Source organism: Piliocolobus tephrosceles, chromosome 8 (assembly GCF_002776525.5).
Source record: "Piliocolobus tephrosceles isolate RC106 chromosome 8, ASM277652v3, whole genome shotgun sequence".
Taxonomy (NCBI): Eukaryota; Metazoa; Chordata; class Mammalia; order Primates; family Cercopithecidae; genus Piliocolobus; species Piliocolobus tephrosceles.
This window is the reverse complement of record NC_045441.1, coordinates 14,481,827-14,500,058: the sequence shown is the minus strand read 5'-3', so window position 1 is coordinate 14,500,058 and position 18,232 is coordinate 14,481,827. Positions and strand designations below refer to the sequence as shown.

The 18,232-nt window shown below is 37.2% G+C and overlaps 1 gene segment (V, D, J or C); it reads left to right on the top strand.

The window, feature by feature from the left end:
* Positions 1 to 16,916, top strand: part of LOC113219486 — a 59,617-nt gene extending 42,701 nt beyond the window's left edge. The window contains 4 exon segments of the C gene segment in view: positions 4,240 to 4,297; positions 10,872 to 11,201; positions 14,362 to 14,409; positions 16,328 to 16,916. Coding sequence covers positions 4,240 to 4,297; positions 10,872 to 11,201; positions 14,362 to 14,409; positions 16,328 to 16,470 — 579 coding nt within the window.
* The last annotated feature ends 1,316 nt before the right edge of the window (positions 16,917 to 18,232 follow it).

Below are 18,232 nucleotides of genomic sequence, written 5' to 3'. Positions count from 1 at the left end.
AGAATATGCAAATCAGACATTTCATCTACTTTTTATTTCATTTCATACGTTCTGTGCTTCCTAGAAAGCAATACCCAGCATCTTTTATATGGCCATTTGAGATACAGATTCTCTGTGTTATACAGACCTAGACTATACCTGGGAACTGCGCTCCTTACACATATCTTTCCAACTGTGAAGTAATTGATGAACAGGGTTTGGGATCCGGAAAATTTGCACTGAAATCCTGGCTCAGTTTGAACTCCCTAATTCTGTTTCCTCACATGCCTTTAATAGTAATAACCATTTATAGGGTAAAGTAGAAAGAGAGAAATGCATAATTGGTGTCTGACTCACGGTAGACACTATATTTATGAGTTTTCTTTTCTTTCACTATCAAAAAGCACAGGGCCATGGATTGTCATCCTGAAGCAGGGGGAAGGGAAACGAAAAGGAGATTTGGGGCTTAGAGTAGAATATTAATTTCCCAAGACATTCCTCCAGACAAGAGTCTTTTTATGCAAACATTTCTTGTTTGTCAAAAAGAAACAAGTGTTTTACCAGACATGTTGCTTGTGGGAGCAATATCAGTTGAAAAGTGTCTATAATATGCATAGTGGCATGTTAAATACCCCAAGTGCAAAAGAAACCCTAAAAGACTAAATCATTGGGTTAAGAATGAAGGCAAGTGGTACAATTGCTAAAAGGGAGACTGATTGATAGTGCAGTGACCTGGCCTCCCCCAAACACTGCCCCAGTGTTTTCAGAAACAAGTGAGGATCCACTGGACTATATCGTAATATATCTGATATCATCTAAGTGATGATATATGTGAAATCAAATTATGCTAATTTATGAAAGTTAGTGGTCCACAGATGGTCAGTATGTGATTTTTTTTTATCTCTTGTACATGTCAGATAATGTGTTTATTTCGCTTCAGACAGTGGTCTCTCTCGGAAGCGTCTTAACTTACTTCTGTACCTGATTTAATTAAGATCCATTAAAATTTCTAAAAGACAAACCAATGTGAAAAATAGTGCAAATTATTATTTTGGTTCATGTTGGCCACCAAAACCTGATATGAAATGTGAGATATGTCTTCATATCTTTTGATGGCCAAACAAATTTGGTTGAAGCTGTTCTCTATGAAAGTTATTATCATCAAACTTGAAAAAGTGATGCAAAACTTCAGGCAATGCAGTGCCAACTTGTGCTTTACCTCACTAGACTTAATTGTTATTTATGTATTTATTCATTCATAACCCATCTTCTTGGAAGCAGGATTTAAGTTGCCTCAGTTTGTTAGCTCAAGACATGACAAATGTGGTGGGGAGGATGTGTGTGTTCCAAAATATAGGGTTAGAGGCAAAATTGCTCATCTTTATACACATTCATTCAGGTTTCATTTTATGCCTTTAGTAGAACTGAACGTTATGGTCTTCACATAGTTTTTCTTTTTTGTAAACTTAATAAAAAATGTTATAATTCATTACTTACATTTTTACATTTTATTACTTAAATCTTTCATGGCTCTTGAAATGTAGACAGCTTCTAAGACTTCTGATAATTCCCCACATGGTCTTGGAATAAGGAAAAGCAGAGGACAAAAAGGGATTGAGTGGACATCATCCCATCTATGACAGGTGCAAGGGTAACTGACAGTCCGAAGTAACAATAACTTATAATTTTCAGATAAAAAGACACAGAAATAAGATATTTCCATTCTACCTTACGAAGTGAAGTCTCTCTGTCTGAATTATTGCATAAATGATAACAGAAAATCAATCAGTTTATAGCACCTCCTGTGTCCCCTGCTCTATTATAAATATCTCACAAAAGTCCTGGGAATTAGGTCTAATCCTCTCCATTTAAAAGGTGAGGAAACCAAGACTCTGAGATGTGTCTGCGCCCAAGGGCACGATACCAGGAGTGGAAGAACTGGAATCTGAACCTGGGTTTTCCAATTTTAAAGTGTCTTTTTCTTCATTCCCAACTTCCTGAGATAATAATTTATTTCATAAGAATCTTTTAAAAATTCGAGTAAACTTGTTAATGTTTGTTGCTCCAGCCACTCTGTACATCTCCACCATCTCTGCAACAACACATAAGCCTCTTAATGGCTTATGGCGACCAACTATAAAACCATCTGCTTCACACAAATTGCTGTCCCAGGGAGCACCCCTTCCTTTCTGCTCACGCATATATCTTCCTAAAGTGCAAATGTGATCATGTCACTTTCTTCTCTAAATTTTTTAGAAAGTCCTCATTGTCTATTCTTCTTTCAAAAACATTTATTTGAAAATACTATAAAATAGAAAATTGTCCACATTCTTACTTCTTAAAAATTAATGTGTTAAGTTTCTCCTACCCCACTTCCATCCCATACCCCTTTACTCAATGGATACAATTATTCTCCTACATGTTCCTTCTGGCCATGTGTAGCTTTGTAATTTTAGTTTTAATATATTTTGACCCTTTGTTATCTGGGATGAGGTACAGCGATATTTTTATTTTCTCAGGTAATTATTTTCCTAATGCCCGTTTCCAAACAACCCATCCTTTCCTTTCAATTTAAAAATGCTGCAGCTTGTTTTAAATAGGCACACATATTTGACACATTTTCTGGAGAATTTATTTTATTTGTCTATTTCATTATTCTTATATCATTATCATATTATCTCAGTAGCTTTATGATAAGAATTAAGATCTACAATGCCAAATATCTATTCACGGTACCATTTTTCAGAAAATTATTTTTCAAACATCTCATATTTATTCATTCCTATAGAATTTAAAATCAACTTATCTAGTCCAACATTAAACCTCACACCCTAGAACAACAACAACATGTCGTAGTAATTCTGACTGGAATTGTTGGAAATTTATAGATGAATTTAGGGTGTATTGGCCTCATTATGATAGAAGCTTTTTATTCAACAGTGTATGTTTCTCCATGTATTTAGGTTTTATCTTATGTCCTTAGGGAAACTAAATACTGTGTTCTTCATATCGTTCATGTATTTTTTTGGTAAATTTAATAAAAGATTTTATAATTCATTACTTTTTCACATTTTATTACTTAAATCCTCCATGCCTCTTGAATATTGACAGCTGCTAAGACTCCTGATGCTTCCCCCTCATGGTCCTGGAGTAAGAAAGACCAGAGGACCAAAGAGACTGAGTGGCCATCATTCCGTCTATCACAGGTGTAAAAGGTCATCGACAGCGCCACATAATAATTTTGAACTTTCTATTAAAAAAAAACCCTTTCCAAACATAATTTTCACCCAGCCCCATTGTCCTCTCCATTGGCTTGGGGGCTGTGAGCCGCCATGTATGGACAGGTACCCTCTGTAATCTCATTTGTGCCTTCCTGAATGAGGACTCAGGGGACTTAGGCTGGAGCAGGGTGGAGCTGGAGGGGACATGGAGGTCGTTAGACCTGTCCTCCTCAGTCCTTGCAACTGAACACCTCTTCTGTACTCAAGAGATCACACAGCAGACTCCAGCTTAAGATGGCAGATTTTTCAACATGTCAGATAGCTCGATTTTTTTTGTTGTTGTTGTTCATGCCTCAGTATAATTAAATGATCTATTATTTCATGGGAGACAGAAGTCTACAAATTTCTTCTGTTATTCCGGGAGAAATAATAAGTCATTGCAGAACACATTTTTTCTTTTGACATTGCTTTGGTAAAGCATCGTGTTGCCAAATGATAAAAGCGGCTTTTTGAAAGTGGAGACCTTGGTTCAAATTTCTCAAGTATATCTGCACTGACACATTTGCATTTTCAGTTACTGAAGAGTTTCCTCCTTTCAGAAATATCTTCCCAAGTTGCCAACAGAGAGGCCCTAGTGTTTGTGGAAACAGAAGGGCTTTTCCTTTGATGTAATCTCAAAGCAGTTTCAACACAATTGAACACCTGGAAATTAAAAAAAAAAAAAAAAATACAGTTCTCTGAATACTTTTCCTGGTAATTTAGAAAAGCAGTGGGTTGACCCATTGAGCCTGCTGTTTTCTCTTCCTGCTTTTTTTTCCATTTCCCTTTTCTGTTGGTGCTTTTCAAGAATTTCTGCCTTAGAAGAAAACAGGTAATTTATGAGGAAAAAGTACAAACTATCAGATGTCACAAAACCTATATTCAAGGACTTCCAAAAAAAGCCAGAAGATAAAATTGCTGGTTCAAAGTTGTTGGATTGCTAGTCATGTCATGAGGATCAGAAGGCTGAGATTTTTGTAGAAGCTCAGACCAGTGTGATAGCACTGGTTGGATCAAGATATTTGCTGAAGGGACTAAGCTCATAGTAACTTCACCTGGTAAGTAACTTTTTTTTCTGTTGTTATCCTAGTAATGAAAAACGGATAGATACTTTTTAGAAAAAAATGATCAACCTTATCTGAATCTGTCACATCCCTGGCCTCAGTATACCAGCAGCAATTTTTCAGGTTAGCTAAATATGGAAACAAAACGATTTTGTACATGATATCTTCCCTTCCCTGTCTGTAAGTGGATTAACATTCTACTTTCAGAATACACACACACTAACAAACACACACCTAACACACACACACACACACACACACACGGTAGACTCTGGAGAGAAATTAAAATGTTTTGAGGACCATGTCTGTAAACCATTGCTGCAAGTCCTTGGTCTAAGATAATTTTTTGTAGGTCTTTAAAGTGAGAGACATAAAAATGGAATTTTATTAATTACTTCTTCTCTGTATTTTGAGATACAACATAGTTCTTCCTTCTTCTGCTAGCCTGCCAAATCCATGTTATTGATTTTGATCTCATCCTGAGAAACAGTACAGAAAAAATTACTTAGTATAGTAAATTCCTATAGAACGTCGATACATCCCACTTATTAGTTCTCTAGTTTCTTTGAGGGAGGCTGAAGTCAGTCAAAATTTATGCTACTGGGACTCTTATTATATCACCTGGAAATGGCCCAGTTTAATAGAATTTGTAAGTTCAACCAGCCATGACAGCTCCAAGGTCAACGAAAAGAGTCTTCCTGATTTTACATCTTCATTTCTTCATTTATCCTCTCAGCAAATAGTTACTTGAAAACAGTTTTTGTTCTGAATGCTGGAGATAAAAGGGCAAACAAACACAGTCTCAACACTCAAAACCTGCCAGTCTGGCAGACAAGTATTCTAGATTCTGGCTTGGTTGGGCCCTGCCCATGTTCTTTGACCTGTGGCTGCCAGAGAAGCAGAAGGTCTTAGGTTCATGAGCTCGTTTTCGTTCTTAATTTATGTAGCAGTTATTGCTTATAAGATCTATGTATTGTGTTTGGTGGGAGGATTTGATAAAATGACAGGATATTGTTACTTTAAGGAGAAAATTAACATTAGTAAAGGTTATTGAGGGCCAGACACCATGCTAAATAGTTTCAGTGCTTTATCTCCTTCCTCATCAGACCTATGCAGGAGGTCCTCTTAGTTCCATTTCACAGATGAGGAAACTGAGGCCTAGAGAAGAGCAGTTACTTTCTTAAAGTCACATGACTAGTCACTGTGGCAAAGTTTGGGATCTTTCTAAGCCTGTTTATTCCAAAGTGCCTGGTCTGGATCCGTACGTGATATTTAGCAATATTAAGTCGTATTTTTATACTTTGAATATTTCCTCTTCTGTAGCTTAACCCTATGAATGGACTTCTTAGTTGACTATTTTTCTAGTACCAACTTCCAATTTGTATTACTATTTGTGTATTAATATAATTCTTCTACTTCTAATTATGGCACTGAAATGATCTCTCTTTCCTCCAAAAAGTCATATGGAATATGCATGTATTAAATATTCAAAATATAATTTTTAGGGTATTTCTATAGAATGAGTCATTTTGACATCATTCCACTCAGTTGTCTTTCTGTATTGGCATCAAATTTGCTAGATATGTTGAAAATGATGAAGGAGCTATTGCAGCTATGGTGTATTTCAGTGCTAAGTTGCGTAACTCAGAGCTGCCACGGATTCTCTGTGGAGTAGCACACGATTTAATTCAATGAAACTCTAAGGGTATTTTCAAGTCAAAAGGAGCAGTCTTTCGGCAATGAATCAGCATTAAGAATTCATATTTTGTAACAACTTATCTGGTATTCTAATAATGAGAACTGGATTCTAAAAAGAAGTTACCCTATTTATTTTTATTTTTATTTTTTTGAGATGGAGTCTCGCTCTGTCACCCAGTTGGAGTGCAGTGGCACCATCTCTGCTCACTGCAGCCTCCACTTCCCAGGTTCAAGAGATTCTTCTGCTTCCGCCTCCTGAGTAGCTAGGATTACAGGCACCTGCCACCAAGCCCAACTAATATATATATATATATATATTTTTGTATTTTTAGTAGAGATGGGGTTTCACCATGTTGGCCAGGCTGGTTTTGAACTCCTGAGCGCAAGTGATCCACTTGCCTCAGCCTCCCAAAGTGCTAGGATTACGGGCATGAGCCACCGTGCCTGGCCAAAAGGAAGTTACTTTAGAATCAATCTAGATACCCATCCCTCCGTACATATGAATCACAAAATACCTATAAATCATATTGAATATCTATTTACTGAATGTCAAACATAAGAATCCTATTATTGTCTGTCTTTGAAAATTAAGGAAATATTAACTCTAAATTACACTTAAGACAAATTGTATACATGAAAACTCTTTAGGGAATATTTAGAAGATTCAGGCAAAATCATGGGAAAAGTTAAAATCAGACTCTCTAATGTATGTGATACAAGGAGAGAATGTACATAACTCAAGGTGCCCAGGGCAGAGTGAGGTCAGTTCTTAAATTCCTGATTGCATTCAGAACTATTATGATTTTGTTTGACCTTTGTCTTGACTTAATGTCAGCCAATTTTTATGTCTTTGTGTAAATATTTAAAAAATACTGGCACAATTTTAAGACAAACACAAAGGGAAATTCTTGTAAAGGCTTCTCAGGTGGTGGGCAACAGTTTGGCAAAAAAATCAAGCAATTTGGTCCCGGAACAAAGCTCATCATTACAGGTAAGTTTTCTTTAAATTTTGCAATGTAGAGAAGGGATGGGAGGCAAGCAGGAGCTGGCTCAGAATTCTAGGATTCCCTCCTGGTTTGGTCACTGATCACGGTGAAATCTCCAGAGAGGTCAGGTGACTTGGTTCATGCCATGAGAGTCAGAACTTTTCCTGCCCTAACATGGGAGACATTACTAAGGAGCTTAGACCATTTGCAAATCTCTGAAGGATGGAGGCCTTATGTTCTACTGGTATCTCTCTGTTGAAAGTTTTGTGAACAAGTTTAGTTTAGAGATTTTATTTCTTCAATTCTAAAAATAACCAATGGAAAAAAGAAAACAAAGTAAACAAACAAACAAAATTCAGCTACCTTCCTCATTTGGTCACTGAAAGATGAAATATTTGATAATTTGACCAAAGAATGATTACTATCAAATGTCAAAATATTTCACCGTGTGACCACATTTAAAAGTGACATAAGCTGCATTTGTTATTTAAATTGGTCCAATGAGTTTGTTTATTATTTGTTAGCTTAAGCTTAAAGATGTAATTTTGCCTGGATGAGAGAAAACATCTCATAAAGATACTCTTGGTCTGTTAGATCCACTGAAATGAAAGTTTTGAGAGAATTTTCACAAAGTTGATAAAGCATTGAAAAAAATGAAAGCAGTTTTATATTTTTATTTCTTTAGTGGTTGAGATCGTATGATAAAATTAACTTATAAGTTAAAAAGTGACCTTCTGATTCTCTTTCATCCAGTTGACTTAATGTGAATGGTAGCAATCAAAGTCATAATTTGTAATTTTCTGAGAAGTGATTTTTCAGGAAAGTGCGGTGCAGGGAAGTGTATGGACTTTGCTCTCGATGACTCCTGGGGCTGCCACTTTCTATGTAACTGCCCTTTCGGAAGTGTCTTTTGATTCACCAAGTATTCAAATTATAAAAATGCTGGTTCATTAGAGAAAAATTGGAAAACACAAAAATAAACAAAAAATCATAATTTGATATTGACCCTCATCACATTATCTGTTAACTTGTGTTTAAACATTTTTTCTATGCTTTTTGTTTGTTTGTTTTACAAAGTTGGAATCATAGACTAGACACACTATAATAGACCTGGCTTTTTCACTTCACACTACTTCATAAACATTCTTTTCAAATGTCCTTAATATTTTGCAATACCAGAGCAAAGTTGAAAGTTCTGATTTCAAGTTGATCTGTACAATGAAAGTAACGGAGATTATTTATCTCGAGGGAATGTTGTATATATTAAATGAAATTAAATATGGAAATTACACACCAGAATGCCTAGCACTTGGTAGGTGATAGAAATATTAATTCCTCTTCCAGAATTCAAGTTACTGCCCATGAGAGATCTTTATACACTCAGGAATACAGACAAATGTATCAACCCCATCTATTCAACAGCTCACTTCAGAACAAATATCACTATTTGTAAAATGCTTTCTATTTCTAAAAAACTAATTGTACCTGCTTCTAAAAGTAATTAGAATGTTTTATGTATTATCTCAAATATGATGTGCCTGAATACAAGGTGATTTTTCATTTTCCGGAGAAAATTTATACAAGTTTAAGAAAATATGCATTTTCCCCTCCCCCAACTTGAATATGTAAATTTATAGGGATACAGGTAAAATAGTCAAATGTCTAGTTATAACATTTAATTTCTTAACTGGATCATACCTACAAAGTTAAAGATTATGTCAATACCAATATCAGTTGAGAAATATTGACTTTGTTGCCCTTATATTTCATTAAAGATTTTGTTTTGATGCTTCACATGCATCTAAAGCAACTACCTTAGAGCAACTTTCTAAAGCATCTCAGTTCTCAGTGTCCATTTTGGATTCCTCATATGATGGTGTCCCTGAATATTTTATTCTGAGAAACAATTATCCACTCACAAAATAAAAGGAAATTATTTTTTCCGATTTATTCTGTTATTCTACATTTGTATGAAGTAAGTAAAAACTACAGGGACCTTAGCCCCAAGTAATGATGATCAAATTCATGATACATTTCTTTGCCTTTTCTTTCCTTTTACCAGTGCTGTCGCCCCAAACTAGCATTCATTGAGTTCATTTCATGTTGATATCTTGTTCAGTTAGTCCTTCTGGATCAAAGCAGAGTATTTGAAGAACGTTTTTTAATATGAGAGGTTACACAAAGACTGTACCATCCATAAGGCACCCCCCATCACGTTGTGAGAGAAAATTTTGGGAAAGAAAGCCTCATTTTATGTTCTGGCACTTTCTTTCTGTCTATATAAATTTAGTATGTAGGTGTCCCTATCAGAGAGTTAGGATTTGCAAACGTATTCTCCATTCCTAGTGTCATATTTGAGCTTGACCATTAAATAAATACAGATGATCAAAAGTTCCAAGGAAAGGAGAAGGAAAAAGGCCTGTGATTACCTGGCAAGGAGCACAGGTTAAAATTTTATCCCCAAATGTAGGACAAAAAGGTAGGAGAATACATAAAATTCTGACAAGTGTATTACTGGATAGGATTAACAGAAGAGTATCTCTGAAAATAATCAATAAAAATGTTTAATAAGAGTTTTGGAAATGTTGCCATTTTGTTTCTAAATTCAAGAGATGGTGAATAATCTGGAGGTACAGCTGTAAATACTGCTCCACCCCAAAACTTGGAGGGTGCAGATGTGAAATTGAGATGTTATATAAAGATAGATATTAACTGGGAGGACTGCTAGTGGTATACACATTGAAGCTACATGGTCAACTTGATAGACAGTACGTACAGATGGAAGTAGATTCTCATTAAAACAAGTGACTGTGTATTGTTAAAAATAAAAGTGAACAAAATGGCTAGGCATGGTGGCTCATACCTATAATCCCCGCACTTTGGGAGGCTGAGGCAGGCAGATGACTTGAGTGCAGGAGTTTGACACCAGCCTGGTCAACATGGTGAAATTTGTCTTTACAAAATACAAATATTAGCCAGACATAGTGGTGCATGCCTGTAGTTCCAGCTACGTGGGAGGCTGAGGTAGGAGGAACACTTGAGCCTGGGAAGTTGAGGCTGCAGTGAGACATGATTGTGCTGCTGCATTCCAGCATGGGTGACAGAAAAAGCCCAGTCTCAAAAAACAGACAAACAAACAAACAAACAAAAAACTGACATTTATTCATATGGGAAATAAGATAAATAGTAAGATTTTAAAAATCTGACATTTATTCATACAGGAAATAAGATAAATAATCAGATAAATATGGTGCATCACAGAATCAGTGTAATGAAGAGTGGGAGGACACAAAATTGTGGAACATGAGAATGTGTGTTATTTGGCCAAAGAACATAAGTTACAAAGGATGGGAAATGGAAGTGGGAAAAGGACCAAAGAGTCTCATCTGTAGAGAGATCACTGAAGTTATCTGATCTTTTTCCCCTTTCCCCTGCCATCCACCTTGAAAACATGCTTCACTATGATGAAACAAAAGAGATAAAAAATAAAATAAATATAATCATGAACATTGGAAGCCTTGGTAGGAGGCAGTTAAAAATCACACTCCCTCACAGCATGTGCAGAATAAACAAAGGCCAGGTTTTCATCCAGCATCTGACACTTGAGAGCTGTGACTTTTGGCAAGTTATTTAACTTTTTGATCCTCTTTTCAACATCTGTAATATAAGCACAGTAATAAGTTCTGTGCTGTCTATCCTGGATGAAAGGTCCCGGTGGACACTATTGTTATTGTTATTGTTATTGTCTCTTTTTATTGTTATGTGCTAGACTATGTTATGTATTTTTGTATGTGTTATGTATGTATTGTTATGTATTTCAAACGGTGCAATGTGTGTGTTTCTCTCATGATTCTTTTAAATTCATATTCCATTTCTCCCCATAGATAAACACCTTGATGCAGATATTTCACCCAAGCCCACTATTTTTCTTCCTTCCATTGCTGAAACAAACCTCCATAAGGCTGGAACATACCTTTGTCTTCTTGAGAAATTTTTCCCGGATGTTATTAAGATACATTGGCAAGAAAAGAAGAGCGACACGATTCTGGGATCCCAGGAGGGGAACACCGTGAAGACTAACGACACATACATGAAATTCAGCTGGTTAACGGTGCCAGAAAAGTCACTGGATAAAGAGTACAGATGTATTGTCAGACATGAGAATAATAAAAATGGAGTTGATCAGGAAATTATCTTTCCTCCAATAAAGACGGGTATGTGTTTACACATATCATCTCTCAGAACACGTCTTTGAAAGGGAATCCTGCATTTTTTCCTTTCGGTATTAATGAAAAACAAGCATAAATCTTTCTTAATTGGTGTTACATTTAATGGTAGTGTAAATGCCCTGCTACTTTTCTATAGAATTAAAATGGTATGGGTTTTGGAGAAAACAAAATTGAAAAGGTTACTAAAGGTTTCTCAGCCTCAGTTCCATTATCCAAAATAAGAAAGTCACATGCTGGTTTTTAGGGTTGTTAGATGGATTAAAGGAAACAATATACACGGAAGCATCTAGCAACGAAGCAAGTGGTAAATGCTCAAAAAGAGTTCTCCCCTCTCTTGATGACTTTACTTAATCTGGAAATAAGAACAAATATACGCCTTTCAGGAATGTTCTATTGAAGCAGGCAGAGTCACTCACCTCAATCTTGCTACCCACAAAGTTTACCCTAAAAACGATGGGTTCATTGTTGACAAAATGATGTTTATCTAAAAACGGTTCCAATTTTCTATTTCCTTTGCCGAGACACAAAGGGGAGGCAAATGTGCAAAGCCTGAGGGTAGTCTTACCACTGTGCTTACATGATATGATTTTTCCAGTGATTAGGGCAAAATAAAATGTATAGTAAGTTCCAGGATAGTGAATATTATACAGGCAACAAGTTACAGTTTTATAACGTGTTTTCCTTTACCCTAAATTCTAAAAGTAAAATGTCTTTCTACCTGCTTTTTTTTTTTTGAGACAGAGTTTCGCTCCTGTTGCCCAGGCAGGAGTGCTGTGGCACCATCTCGGCTCACCGCAACTTCCACCTCCCAGATTCAAACAATTCTCTTACCTCAGCCTCCTGACTGGCTGGGATTACAGGGGTCCACCACCACACCTGGCTAATTTTCATATTTTTAGTAGAGATGGGGTTTCACCATGTTGGCCAGGCAGGTCTTGAACTCCTGACCTCAAGTGATCCATCTGCCTTGGCCTGCCTAGTGCTGGGATTATAGGCGTCAGTCACTGTGCCCAGCCTAAAAGTAAAATGTCTTTCATGCGCTTCTCAAAGCAACTACGTTAAGGAGGACACGTCTCTTAATGTCATTCTACAGTAGATTTCTATGCTCTTTCTTGGAAGTTTGTTTTTTTCTGAGAAAAGCTAAAAATATAACATGGAAGTGATCATATTATATAATCAATGAAGTGCTTTAAAGGAGATAAAACTAATCTGGTCCACATTTGCAACCAACCTTGATTGAGAGAGAGAGAGAGAACTCAGGATACTCTTACAGATTTTATTACCGGGAATAGTTACTTTATTCTTTTTATCTCAATCAATGCATGGAAATAAGTGATAGTCACTTTCATTTATCTTTTAATAAATAAAATTAACCTAAGGAAAAGAAAAAAACATTGAAAACCCATTAAAGTCAGCCCTTAAAGATATTTGGGCATGCAGACATGATAACTAACATTTGCATTCATGAGATTTACCCAAAACCTATGCCTCAAGTTCATTTTTGAGAATACATGAAATAAAGATCTCAATGAGTGCATAAAACTGCACACCAGAATCATATCCGTATAGATAAGAACACATCTACTAGAAAAATAATAAACTCAAACACCTATGCGACTCTGTTTTCTTCTGCTTTAAAATATGTTGTCTTTGTTTGCATGTTTGTGCCTTCCTTTTTTTTAAATATCACAGATAAATTCAACTCTTACCTCAGGTTTTATTCAGAGAACTATCAATGTGACTTGGCCCGTCTCTTTCTAGTCCCAGAAAGAATTGCACTGAAATGCTGAGCTCCTGTAATAAAAATGAGCATTTGCTGAGAATAATTAACATACTCAAAGAGATTTTCTTAGAGTACACAATGGTGACATTATATTGTCTCTATAAATTACTTTCTATCTATTTCTGTGGATTATTTCTACTAAGAACTTTTCACATGTCCAATTTCTTTTCTTCCCCTACGACTACTGTCTGAATACTGGCTCTGCTGTTCACTGATATGACTCTCGGCAAGTTGCCTGCACTTTTTAAACTTTATTTCCTCATTCAGAACATGGGGCCATACGTAATAAAACTCACTTCAGTGTTATTGGGGAATAAAAAAAAAATGCATGGGAAGCATTTAACATAGTGCCTGAGACAATAATGAGCACCCAGTAGATATTAGCTTTTGTTAACATTGTTGTTGTTATGTCCAGAAACACTATACCTCCAGAAAATCATGGGTACTTGCTAGGGACATTGGGGACATGCATGGTTTGGAAAGGAATGACTGCTTTTTTCTGCTTAGGTGAGAAATTTTTCTAAGTCAGACTCGTTCAACATGTAAGATTCTGTTGTGGATTCTAGGACTGAAAGAATTCTTGGCCCCGTGTGGTGTCTTATCCCTGTAATCCCAGCACTTTGTGAGGACAAGGCAGGAAGATTGCTTGATCCCAGGAGTTCCGAACCAGCCTGGGCAACATGGCAAAACCCTGTCTCTACAAAACATTACAAACATTAGCTGGGCATGCTGACATGTGCCTGTACTCCCAGCTACTCAAAAGGCTGAGATGGGAGGATCACCTGACCCTGGGCAGTTTGAGGCTTCATTGAGCCATGATGACACCACACTATACTCCACTCCAGTCTGGGCAACAGTGAGACACTGCCTCAAAAAAAAAAAAAAAAAAAAAAAACCCAAATTAATCTTTTTGCTGATCTCATGTCAGCAGTGTGTGTTAAAGGCTGTAAAGTAGCCACTTGTTCTGTTCATTTTTCCACTGAACAAGTATTTATCAAAAACATACTTTGGGCAGACACTGTGCTAGGAGCTATGAATACAGAAGGGAAACCAAATGATCTTGGATACTACACTCTAGTTGGGATAAAAAAGAAAAAAATGTATTCTTCATGAACTTCAACATATTGATGTGCAAAAACATAATATATGAATTAGATCTACCTAATCACATAGAATTAGACAAATTATTTCTGGAATTGTGGGCTCATATTTTTAATAACTGTCCTTCTGCCTCTCTGTTGACAGGTTTTATCAATATTCATGTAATTACACACACACACACACACACACGCAAACATACACACACACCTTGACAAATAATGGGCATGAATAATTGACTACTACTTGCTCTCATTCTTCTAGATGTCATCACAATGGATCCCAAAGACAATTGTTCAAAAGATGCAAATGGTAAGTTTTTGTGTTTTTTACTTCCTCTTGATCATTTTAACTTTTGAATTTCTCTGGCTTGAAAAATCAGGGAATGGATTTTGTTAGGTTGGATGCTGCAGAAGGGACCTTGTGATATTTTAAATGAGTCCCTCATTTTCTAGGAGTTGTATTAACAAAGCAAACTACCGCTTTGGGGTATGAGATGACTGTAAATTAGAGGGTAAAGTGATATGCTTTTAGCTATTTCAAAAATCGTTTTATTCATCCATGTGTGTTTTTTTCTCTTCTTTCTTTCTTTTTCTTTTTTTTTTTTTTTTGAGACAGAGTCTTGCTCTGTCACCCAGGCTGTAGTACAGTCACGATCTCAGCTCACCACAATCTCTGTCTCCCAGCTTCAAGTGATTCTCCTGCCTCAGCTTCTCAAATTGCTGGGACTACAGGCGCATGCCACCATGCCTGGCTAATTTTTGTATTTTTAGTAGAGTCGGGGTTTCACCATGTTGGCCAGGCTGGCCTCAAATTCCTGACCTCATGATCTGCCCCCTCGCCCTCCCAAAGTGTTGGGATTACAGGTGTGGGTCACTGTGCCCGGCCTGATGTCTTTTGTTTTAATGACTGGGGAAATCATGATACCATGTTGCTTCTTGAGTTGTTTTGCTTTAGTCTTTGGTCTTTGCTAGTAGCTAATAACACAAACTAGTGTTTATCAAGTGCTTTTTACACAGAAGGGCTTGGGCTGTGTTCTGCATTTTCTTGTTATCTCTTAATACCCCTATAAAATGGTACATTATTTTTTTCTCCCTATTTACAATCCCTTTAAAGCAAATAGTTAAAAATCCCTATTCATGTCACACAGGTCTGGGATTTCAAATCAGGCCATCAAACAAAGCGCTTACGTACTTAGTAAGTTTTCTATTATTTTTCTGCAGTAGAGTCAGATAGCAAGAAATTACAAAGCTAGGAACCCGAAACAAAAAGGACATAATGTGGGGATGGGTGAGTGCATGGGCTTTGCAGAGTGGACTTTCACTCCACCTCTTTTAATGATTAGGTGTAAGTGACCTACATTTACTGAGTAATATTTTTTTTAATCACCCAACCACGAATAATTATACCAGATTCACAGTTATTGAAGAGATAAGAGCGTGAATGTGAGATGTCTAGCATAGGGTATCTCATTTAGCAGACGCAGAATGAGTACTTATTTCTGGCCTTTTCTCTCTACATAAGCACAAAGAATGTGACTAGAAGCATTGGCTCTAGCCCTGCTGAACTTTCTTCTATTTCCAATACCAAGGGGCTCTGACTTAAGCTGCCACACCAGTCAAGGAGGGGCAGTAACATCTCACTTGACGAAGGGCGGGAGTTATGAACACATCACTTTTCCACACCAAGTACTGATGTTTCTGGAGTTCTGACATCATGAAGACAAAACATGTAAAATGGAAAATTCTGCAGGCAGAAACAGCCTTGTAGCTCATTGAGTAGCCACTGGTGGTCCACCCCCACTGTCTTTACTTATTCCTTGACAGCATATATATCTTGCAAAACCTCAAATAATATTAAATGCAATCACCCCATAATAGCATAGCCATAATCAGAGACATTTAGGAAAGACAGCTGAGTGTGCCACAACTACCTAACACATCAGCGGATCTGGATTAACCACTTTCTTTGCTTTCCTACAATGCAACCTTACTTTTTAATAGCTTGGAATGTTCTACATATGAATTTAGCAGAGGTTGTTAATCAACTTGAAAGCTGAATTCTGACTTATCTGACTCTTGGTGGTGGTGGTAGCAGTACATGTTTACTTTTAGGTTTTGGTGGTGGTAGAATATCGCTTCAATGTAAATCATCAGAAATAAGTATTTGTGAACCCCTCTCCCATTAATATGTCTTATTCTGTAAAAAGAACATGTGAAATTTCTCTTAGATGCACTACTGCTGCAGCTCACAAACACCTCTGCATATTACACGTACCTCCTCCTGCTCCTCAAGAGTGAGGTCTATTTTGCCATCATCGCCATCTGTCTGCTTAGAAGAACGGCTGTCTGCTGCAATGGAGAGAGACCGTAACAGACGGTGGCACAAGGACGCCATCTTTTCCTCATCGGTTGTTGTCCCTAGAAGCGTCTTCTGAGGATCTAGTTGGGCTTTCTTTCCAGGTTTGGGCTATTTCAGTTCTCACGTGTGTACTATTCTATCATTGTTGTAGAATGGTTTTCAAACCAGTGGGCACACAGAAAACCTCAGTCTGTGATGACAATGAGGAATAGCCATGGCAGTCTCCAGCACCACTCTCTCCATATTCTCCACAGCTCCTCCAGCCAACCCCAATAGCCTCTGCCATGGTGTAGACAGTCCGCGGCTTCTAGCCTTGTCCCTCCCTTAGTGTTCTTTAATTTGATAACTGCCTGGAAGCCTTTCATTTTACACGTCCTGAAGCAGCCTTCTTTGCTAGTTGAATTATGTGGTGTGTTTTTTATAATAGGCAAAATAAATTTTAAAAAATGAAAAGTTAACTTTTGCACATGTGTATTTTAATTGGATGATATCGAATTAAAAATCCAAGGTAAGAAACCTCATGGCAATTGGGCTATGGAATTCTGTATTGGTTGTAAGAATGGTCCAACATCCCATTTCTATTTCTTTCCCTGAGATAGCGTCTATGACACCTTCTAAGAGGAATCATAACCAAATGCAGGAGCCCATGTGGCTTCTGTTTTAAACGTCACCAGAGTTAGATTCATTTGATTTAGGACATTCCAGTGGCAACAGGACACCATCTCCTGTGACGCGTACCGTGCGAGCTCAGCTCTAGAGTGTTTCGCAGACACCGTGTTTCCTGATCCTCACGATACCCCCAGGAGAGCTGCCCTAACACCAGAGAGGCAGCGTGATGGAGAGGCTCAGCACCTGCTCTCTGGTCCCAGGAATCCGGGTATGGTGTTTAGTATCTGTGTGACCTCCGTTGAGTTCCAGGAACTCTATGTGCCATAATCTCCTCATGTAAAATGAAGTTATAATGCCCCATTTCCTGGAGTTATGTGGATTAGATGAGTTAATAGCACCTGGCACATGCAAATCCTCCACAGTATCGGCGTGCACTGTTGGTAACTCTACTCTAGAGACAGTAATAAGCCAAAAAGTATCTGACACAGGCCTCAATCAACTTCGAAGTTTATTTTGCCTAGATTAAGGGCACACCCAGAAGAAAATAACACGGAATCACTGAAACAGTCTATGGTCTGTGCCTTTCTCCAAAGATGAATTTGAGGGCCTCAATATTTAAAAAAGGAAAGTGGACTGGAGGGGAAAGAAGAAGTGTATAACAATCCACACGTTGCAAGAGCAAGGGAGCAGGCAGGGGAACTGCCAAATTATGTATTCATGTTGCACTCATTAAATCAGCACTTTACATAAGATACAGTGAACATAGAGTAGCTACTTCTGGAGCTATTTGACCTTTCATCTGTAGCTCTCTGTTTAGGCACAAAAGGAAAGGCAGCTTCTCCCATGAGCCAGCTTTTGGCTTATTTTTTTCTAAAACATAGCATGGTGAATTGGGGTCCCGAGTTTTCCTTTTCCTTTCACACAGTAGATTCCACTGGAAAATAAATAGATGCGGAGTTGAAAAATAATATTCATAGCATAACCCTATTAATCCTATTGTGAGATAAATACATTTGAACATTTACATGGTTCTAAAACACTCAAATTTTTATTTAGATAAATATGGATGTACATATATAAGTATCCATGTACATGTATATATGTTTTCATTTACCCTTCTTACACAGGGAGTGTACAACATATATTATTCTGCACATCTCTTTTC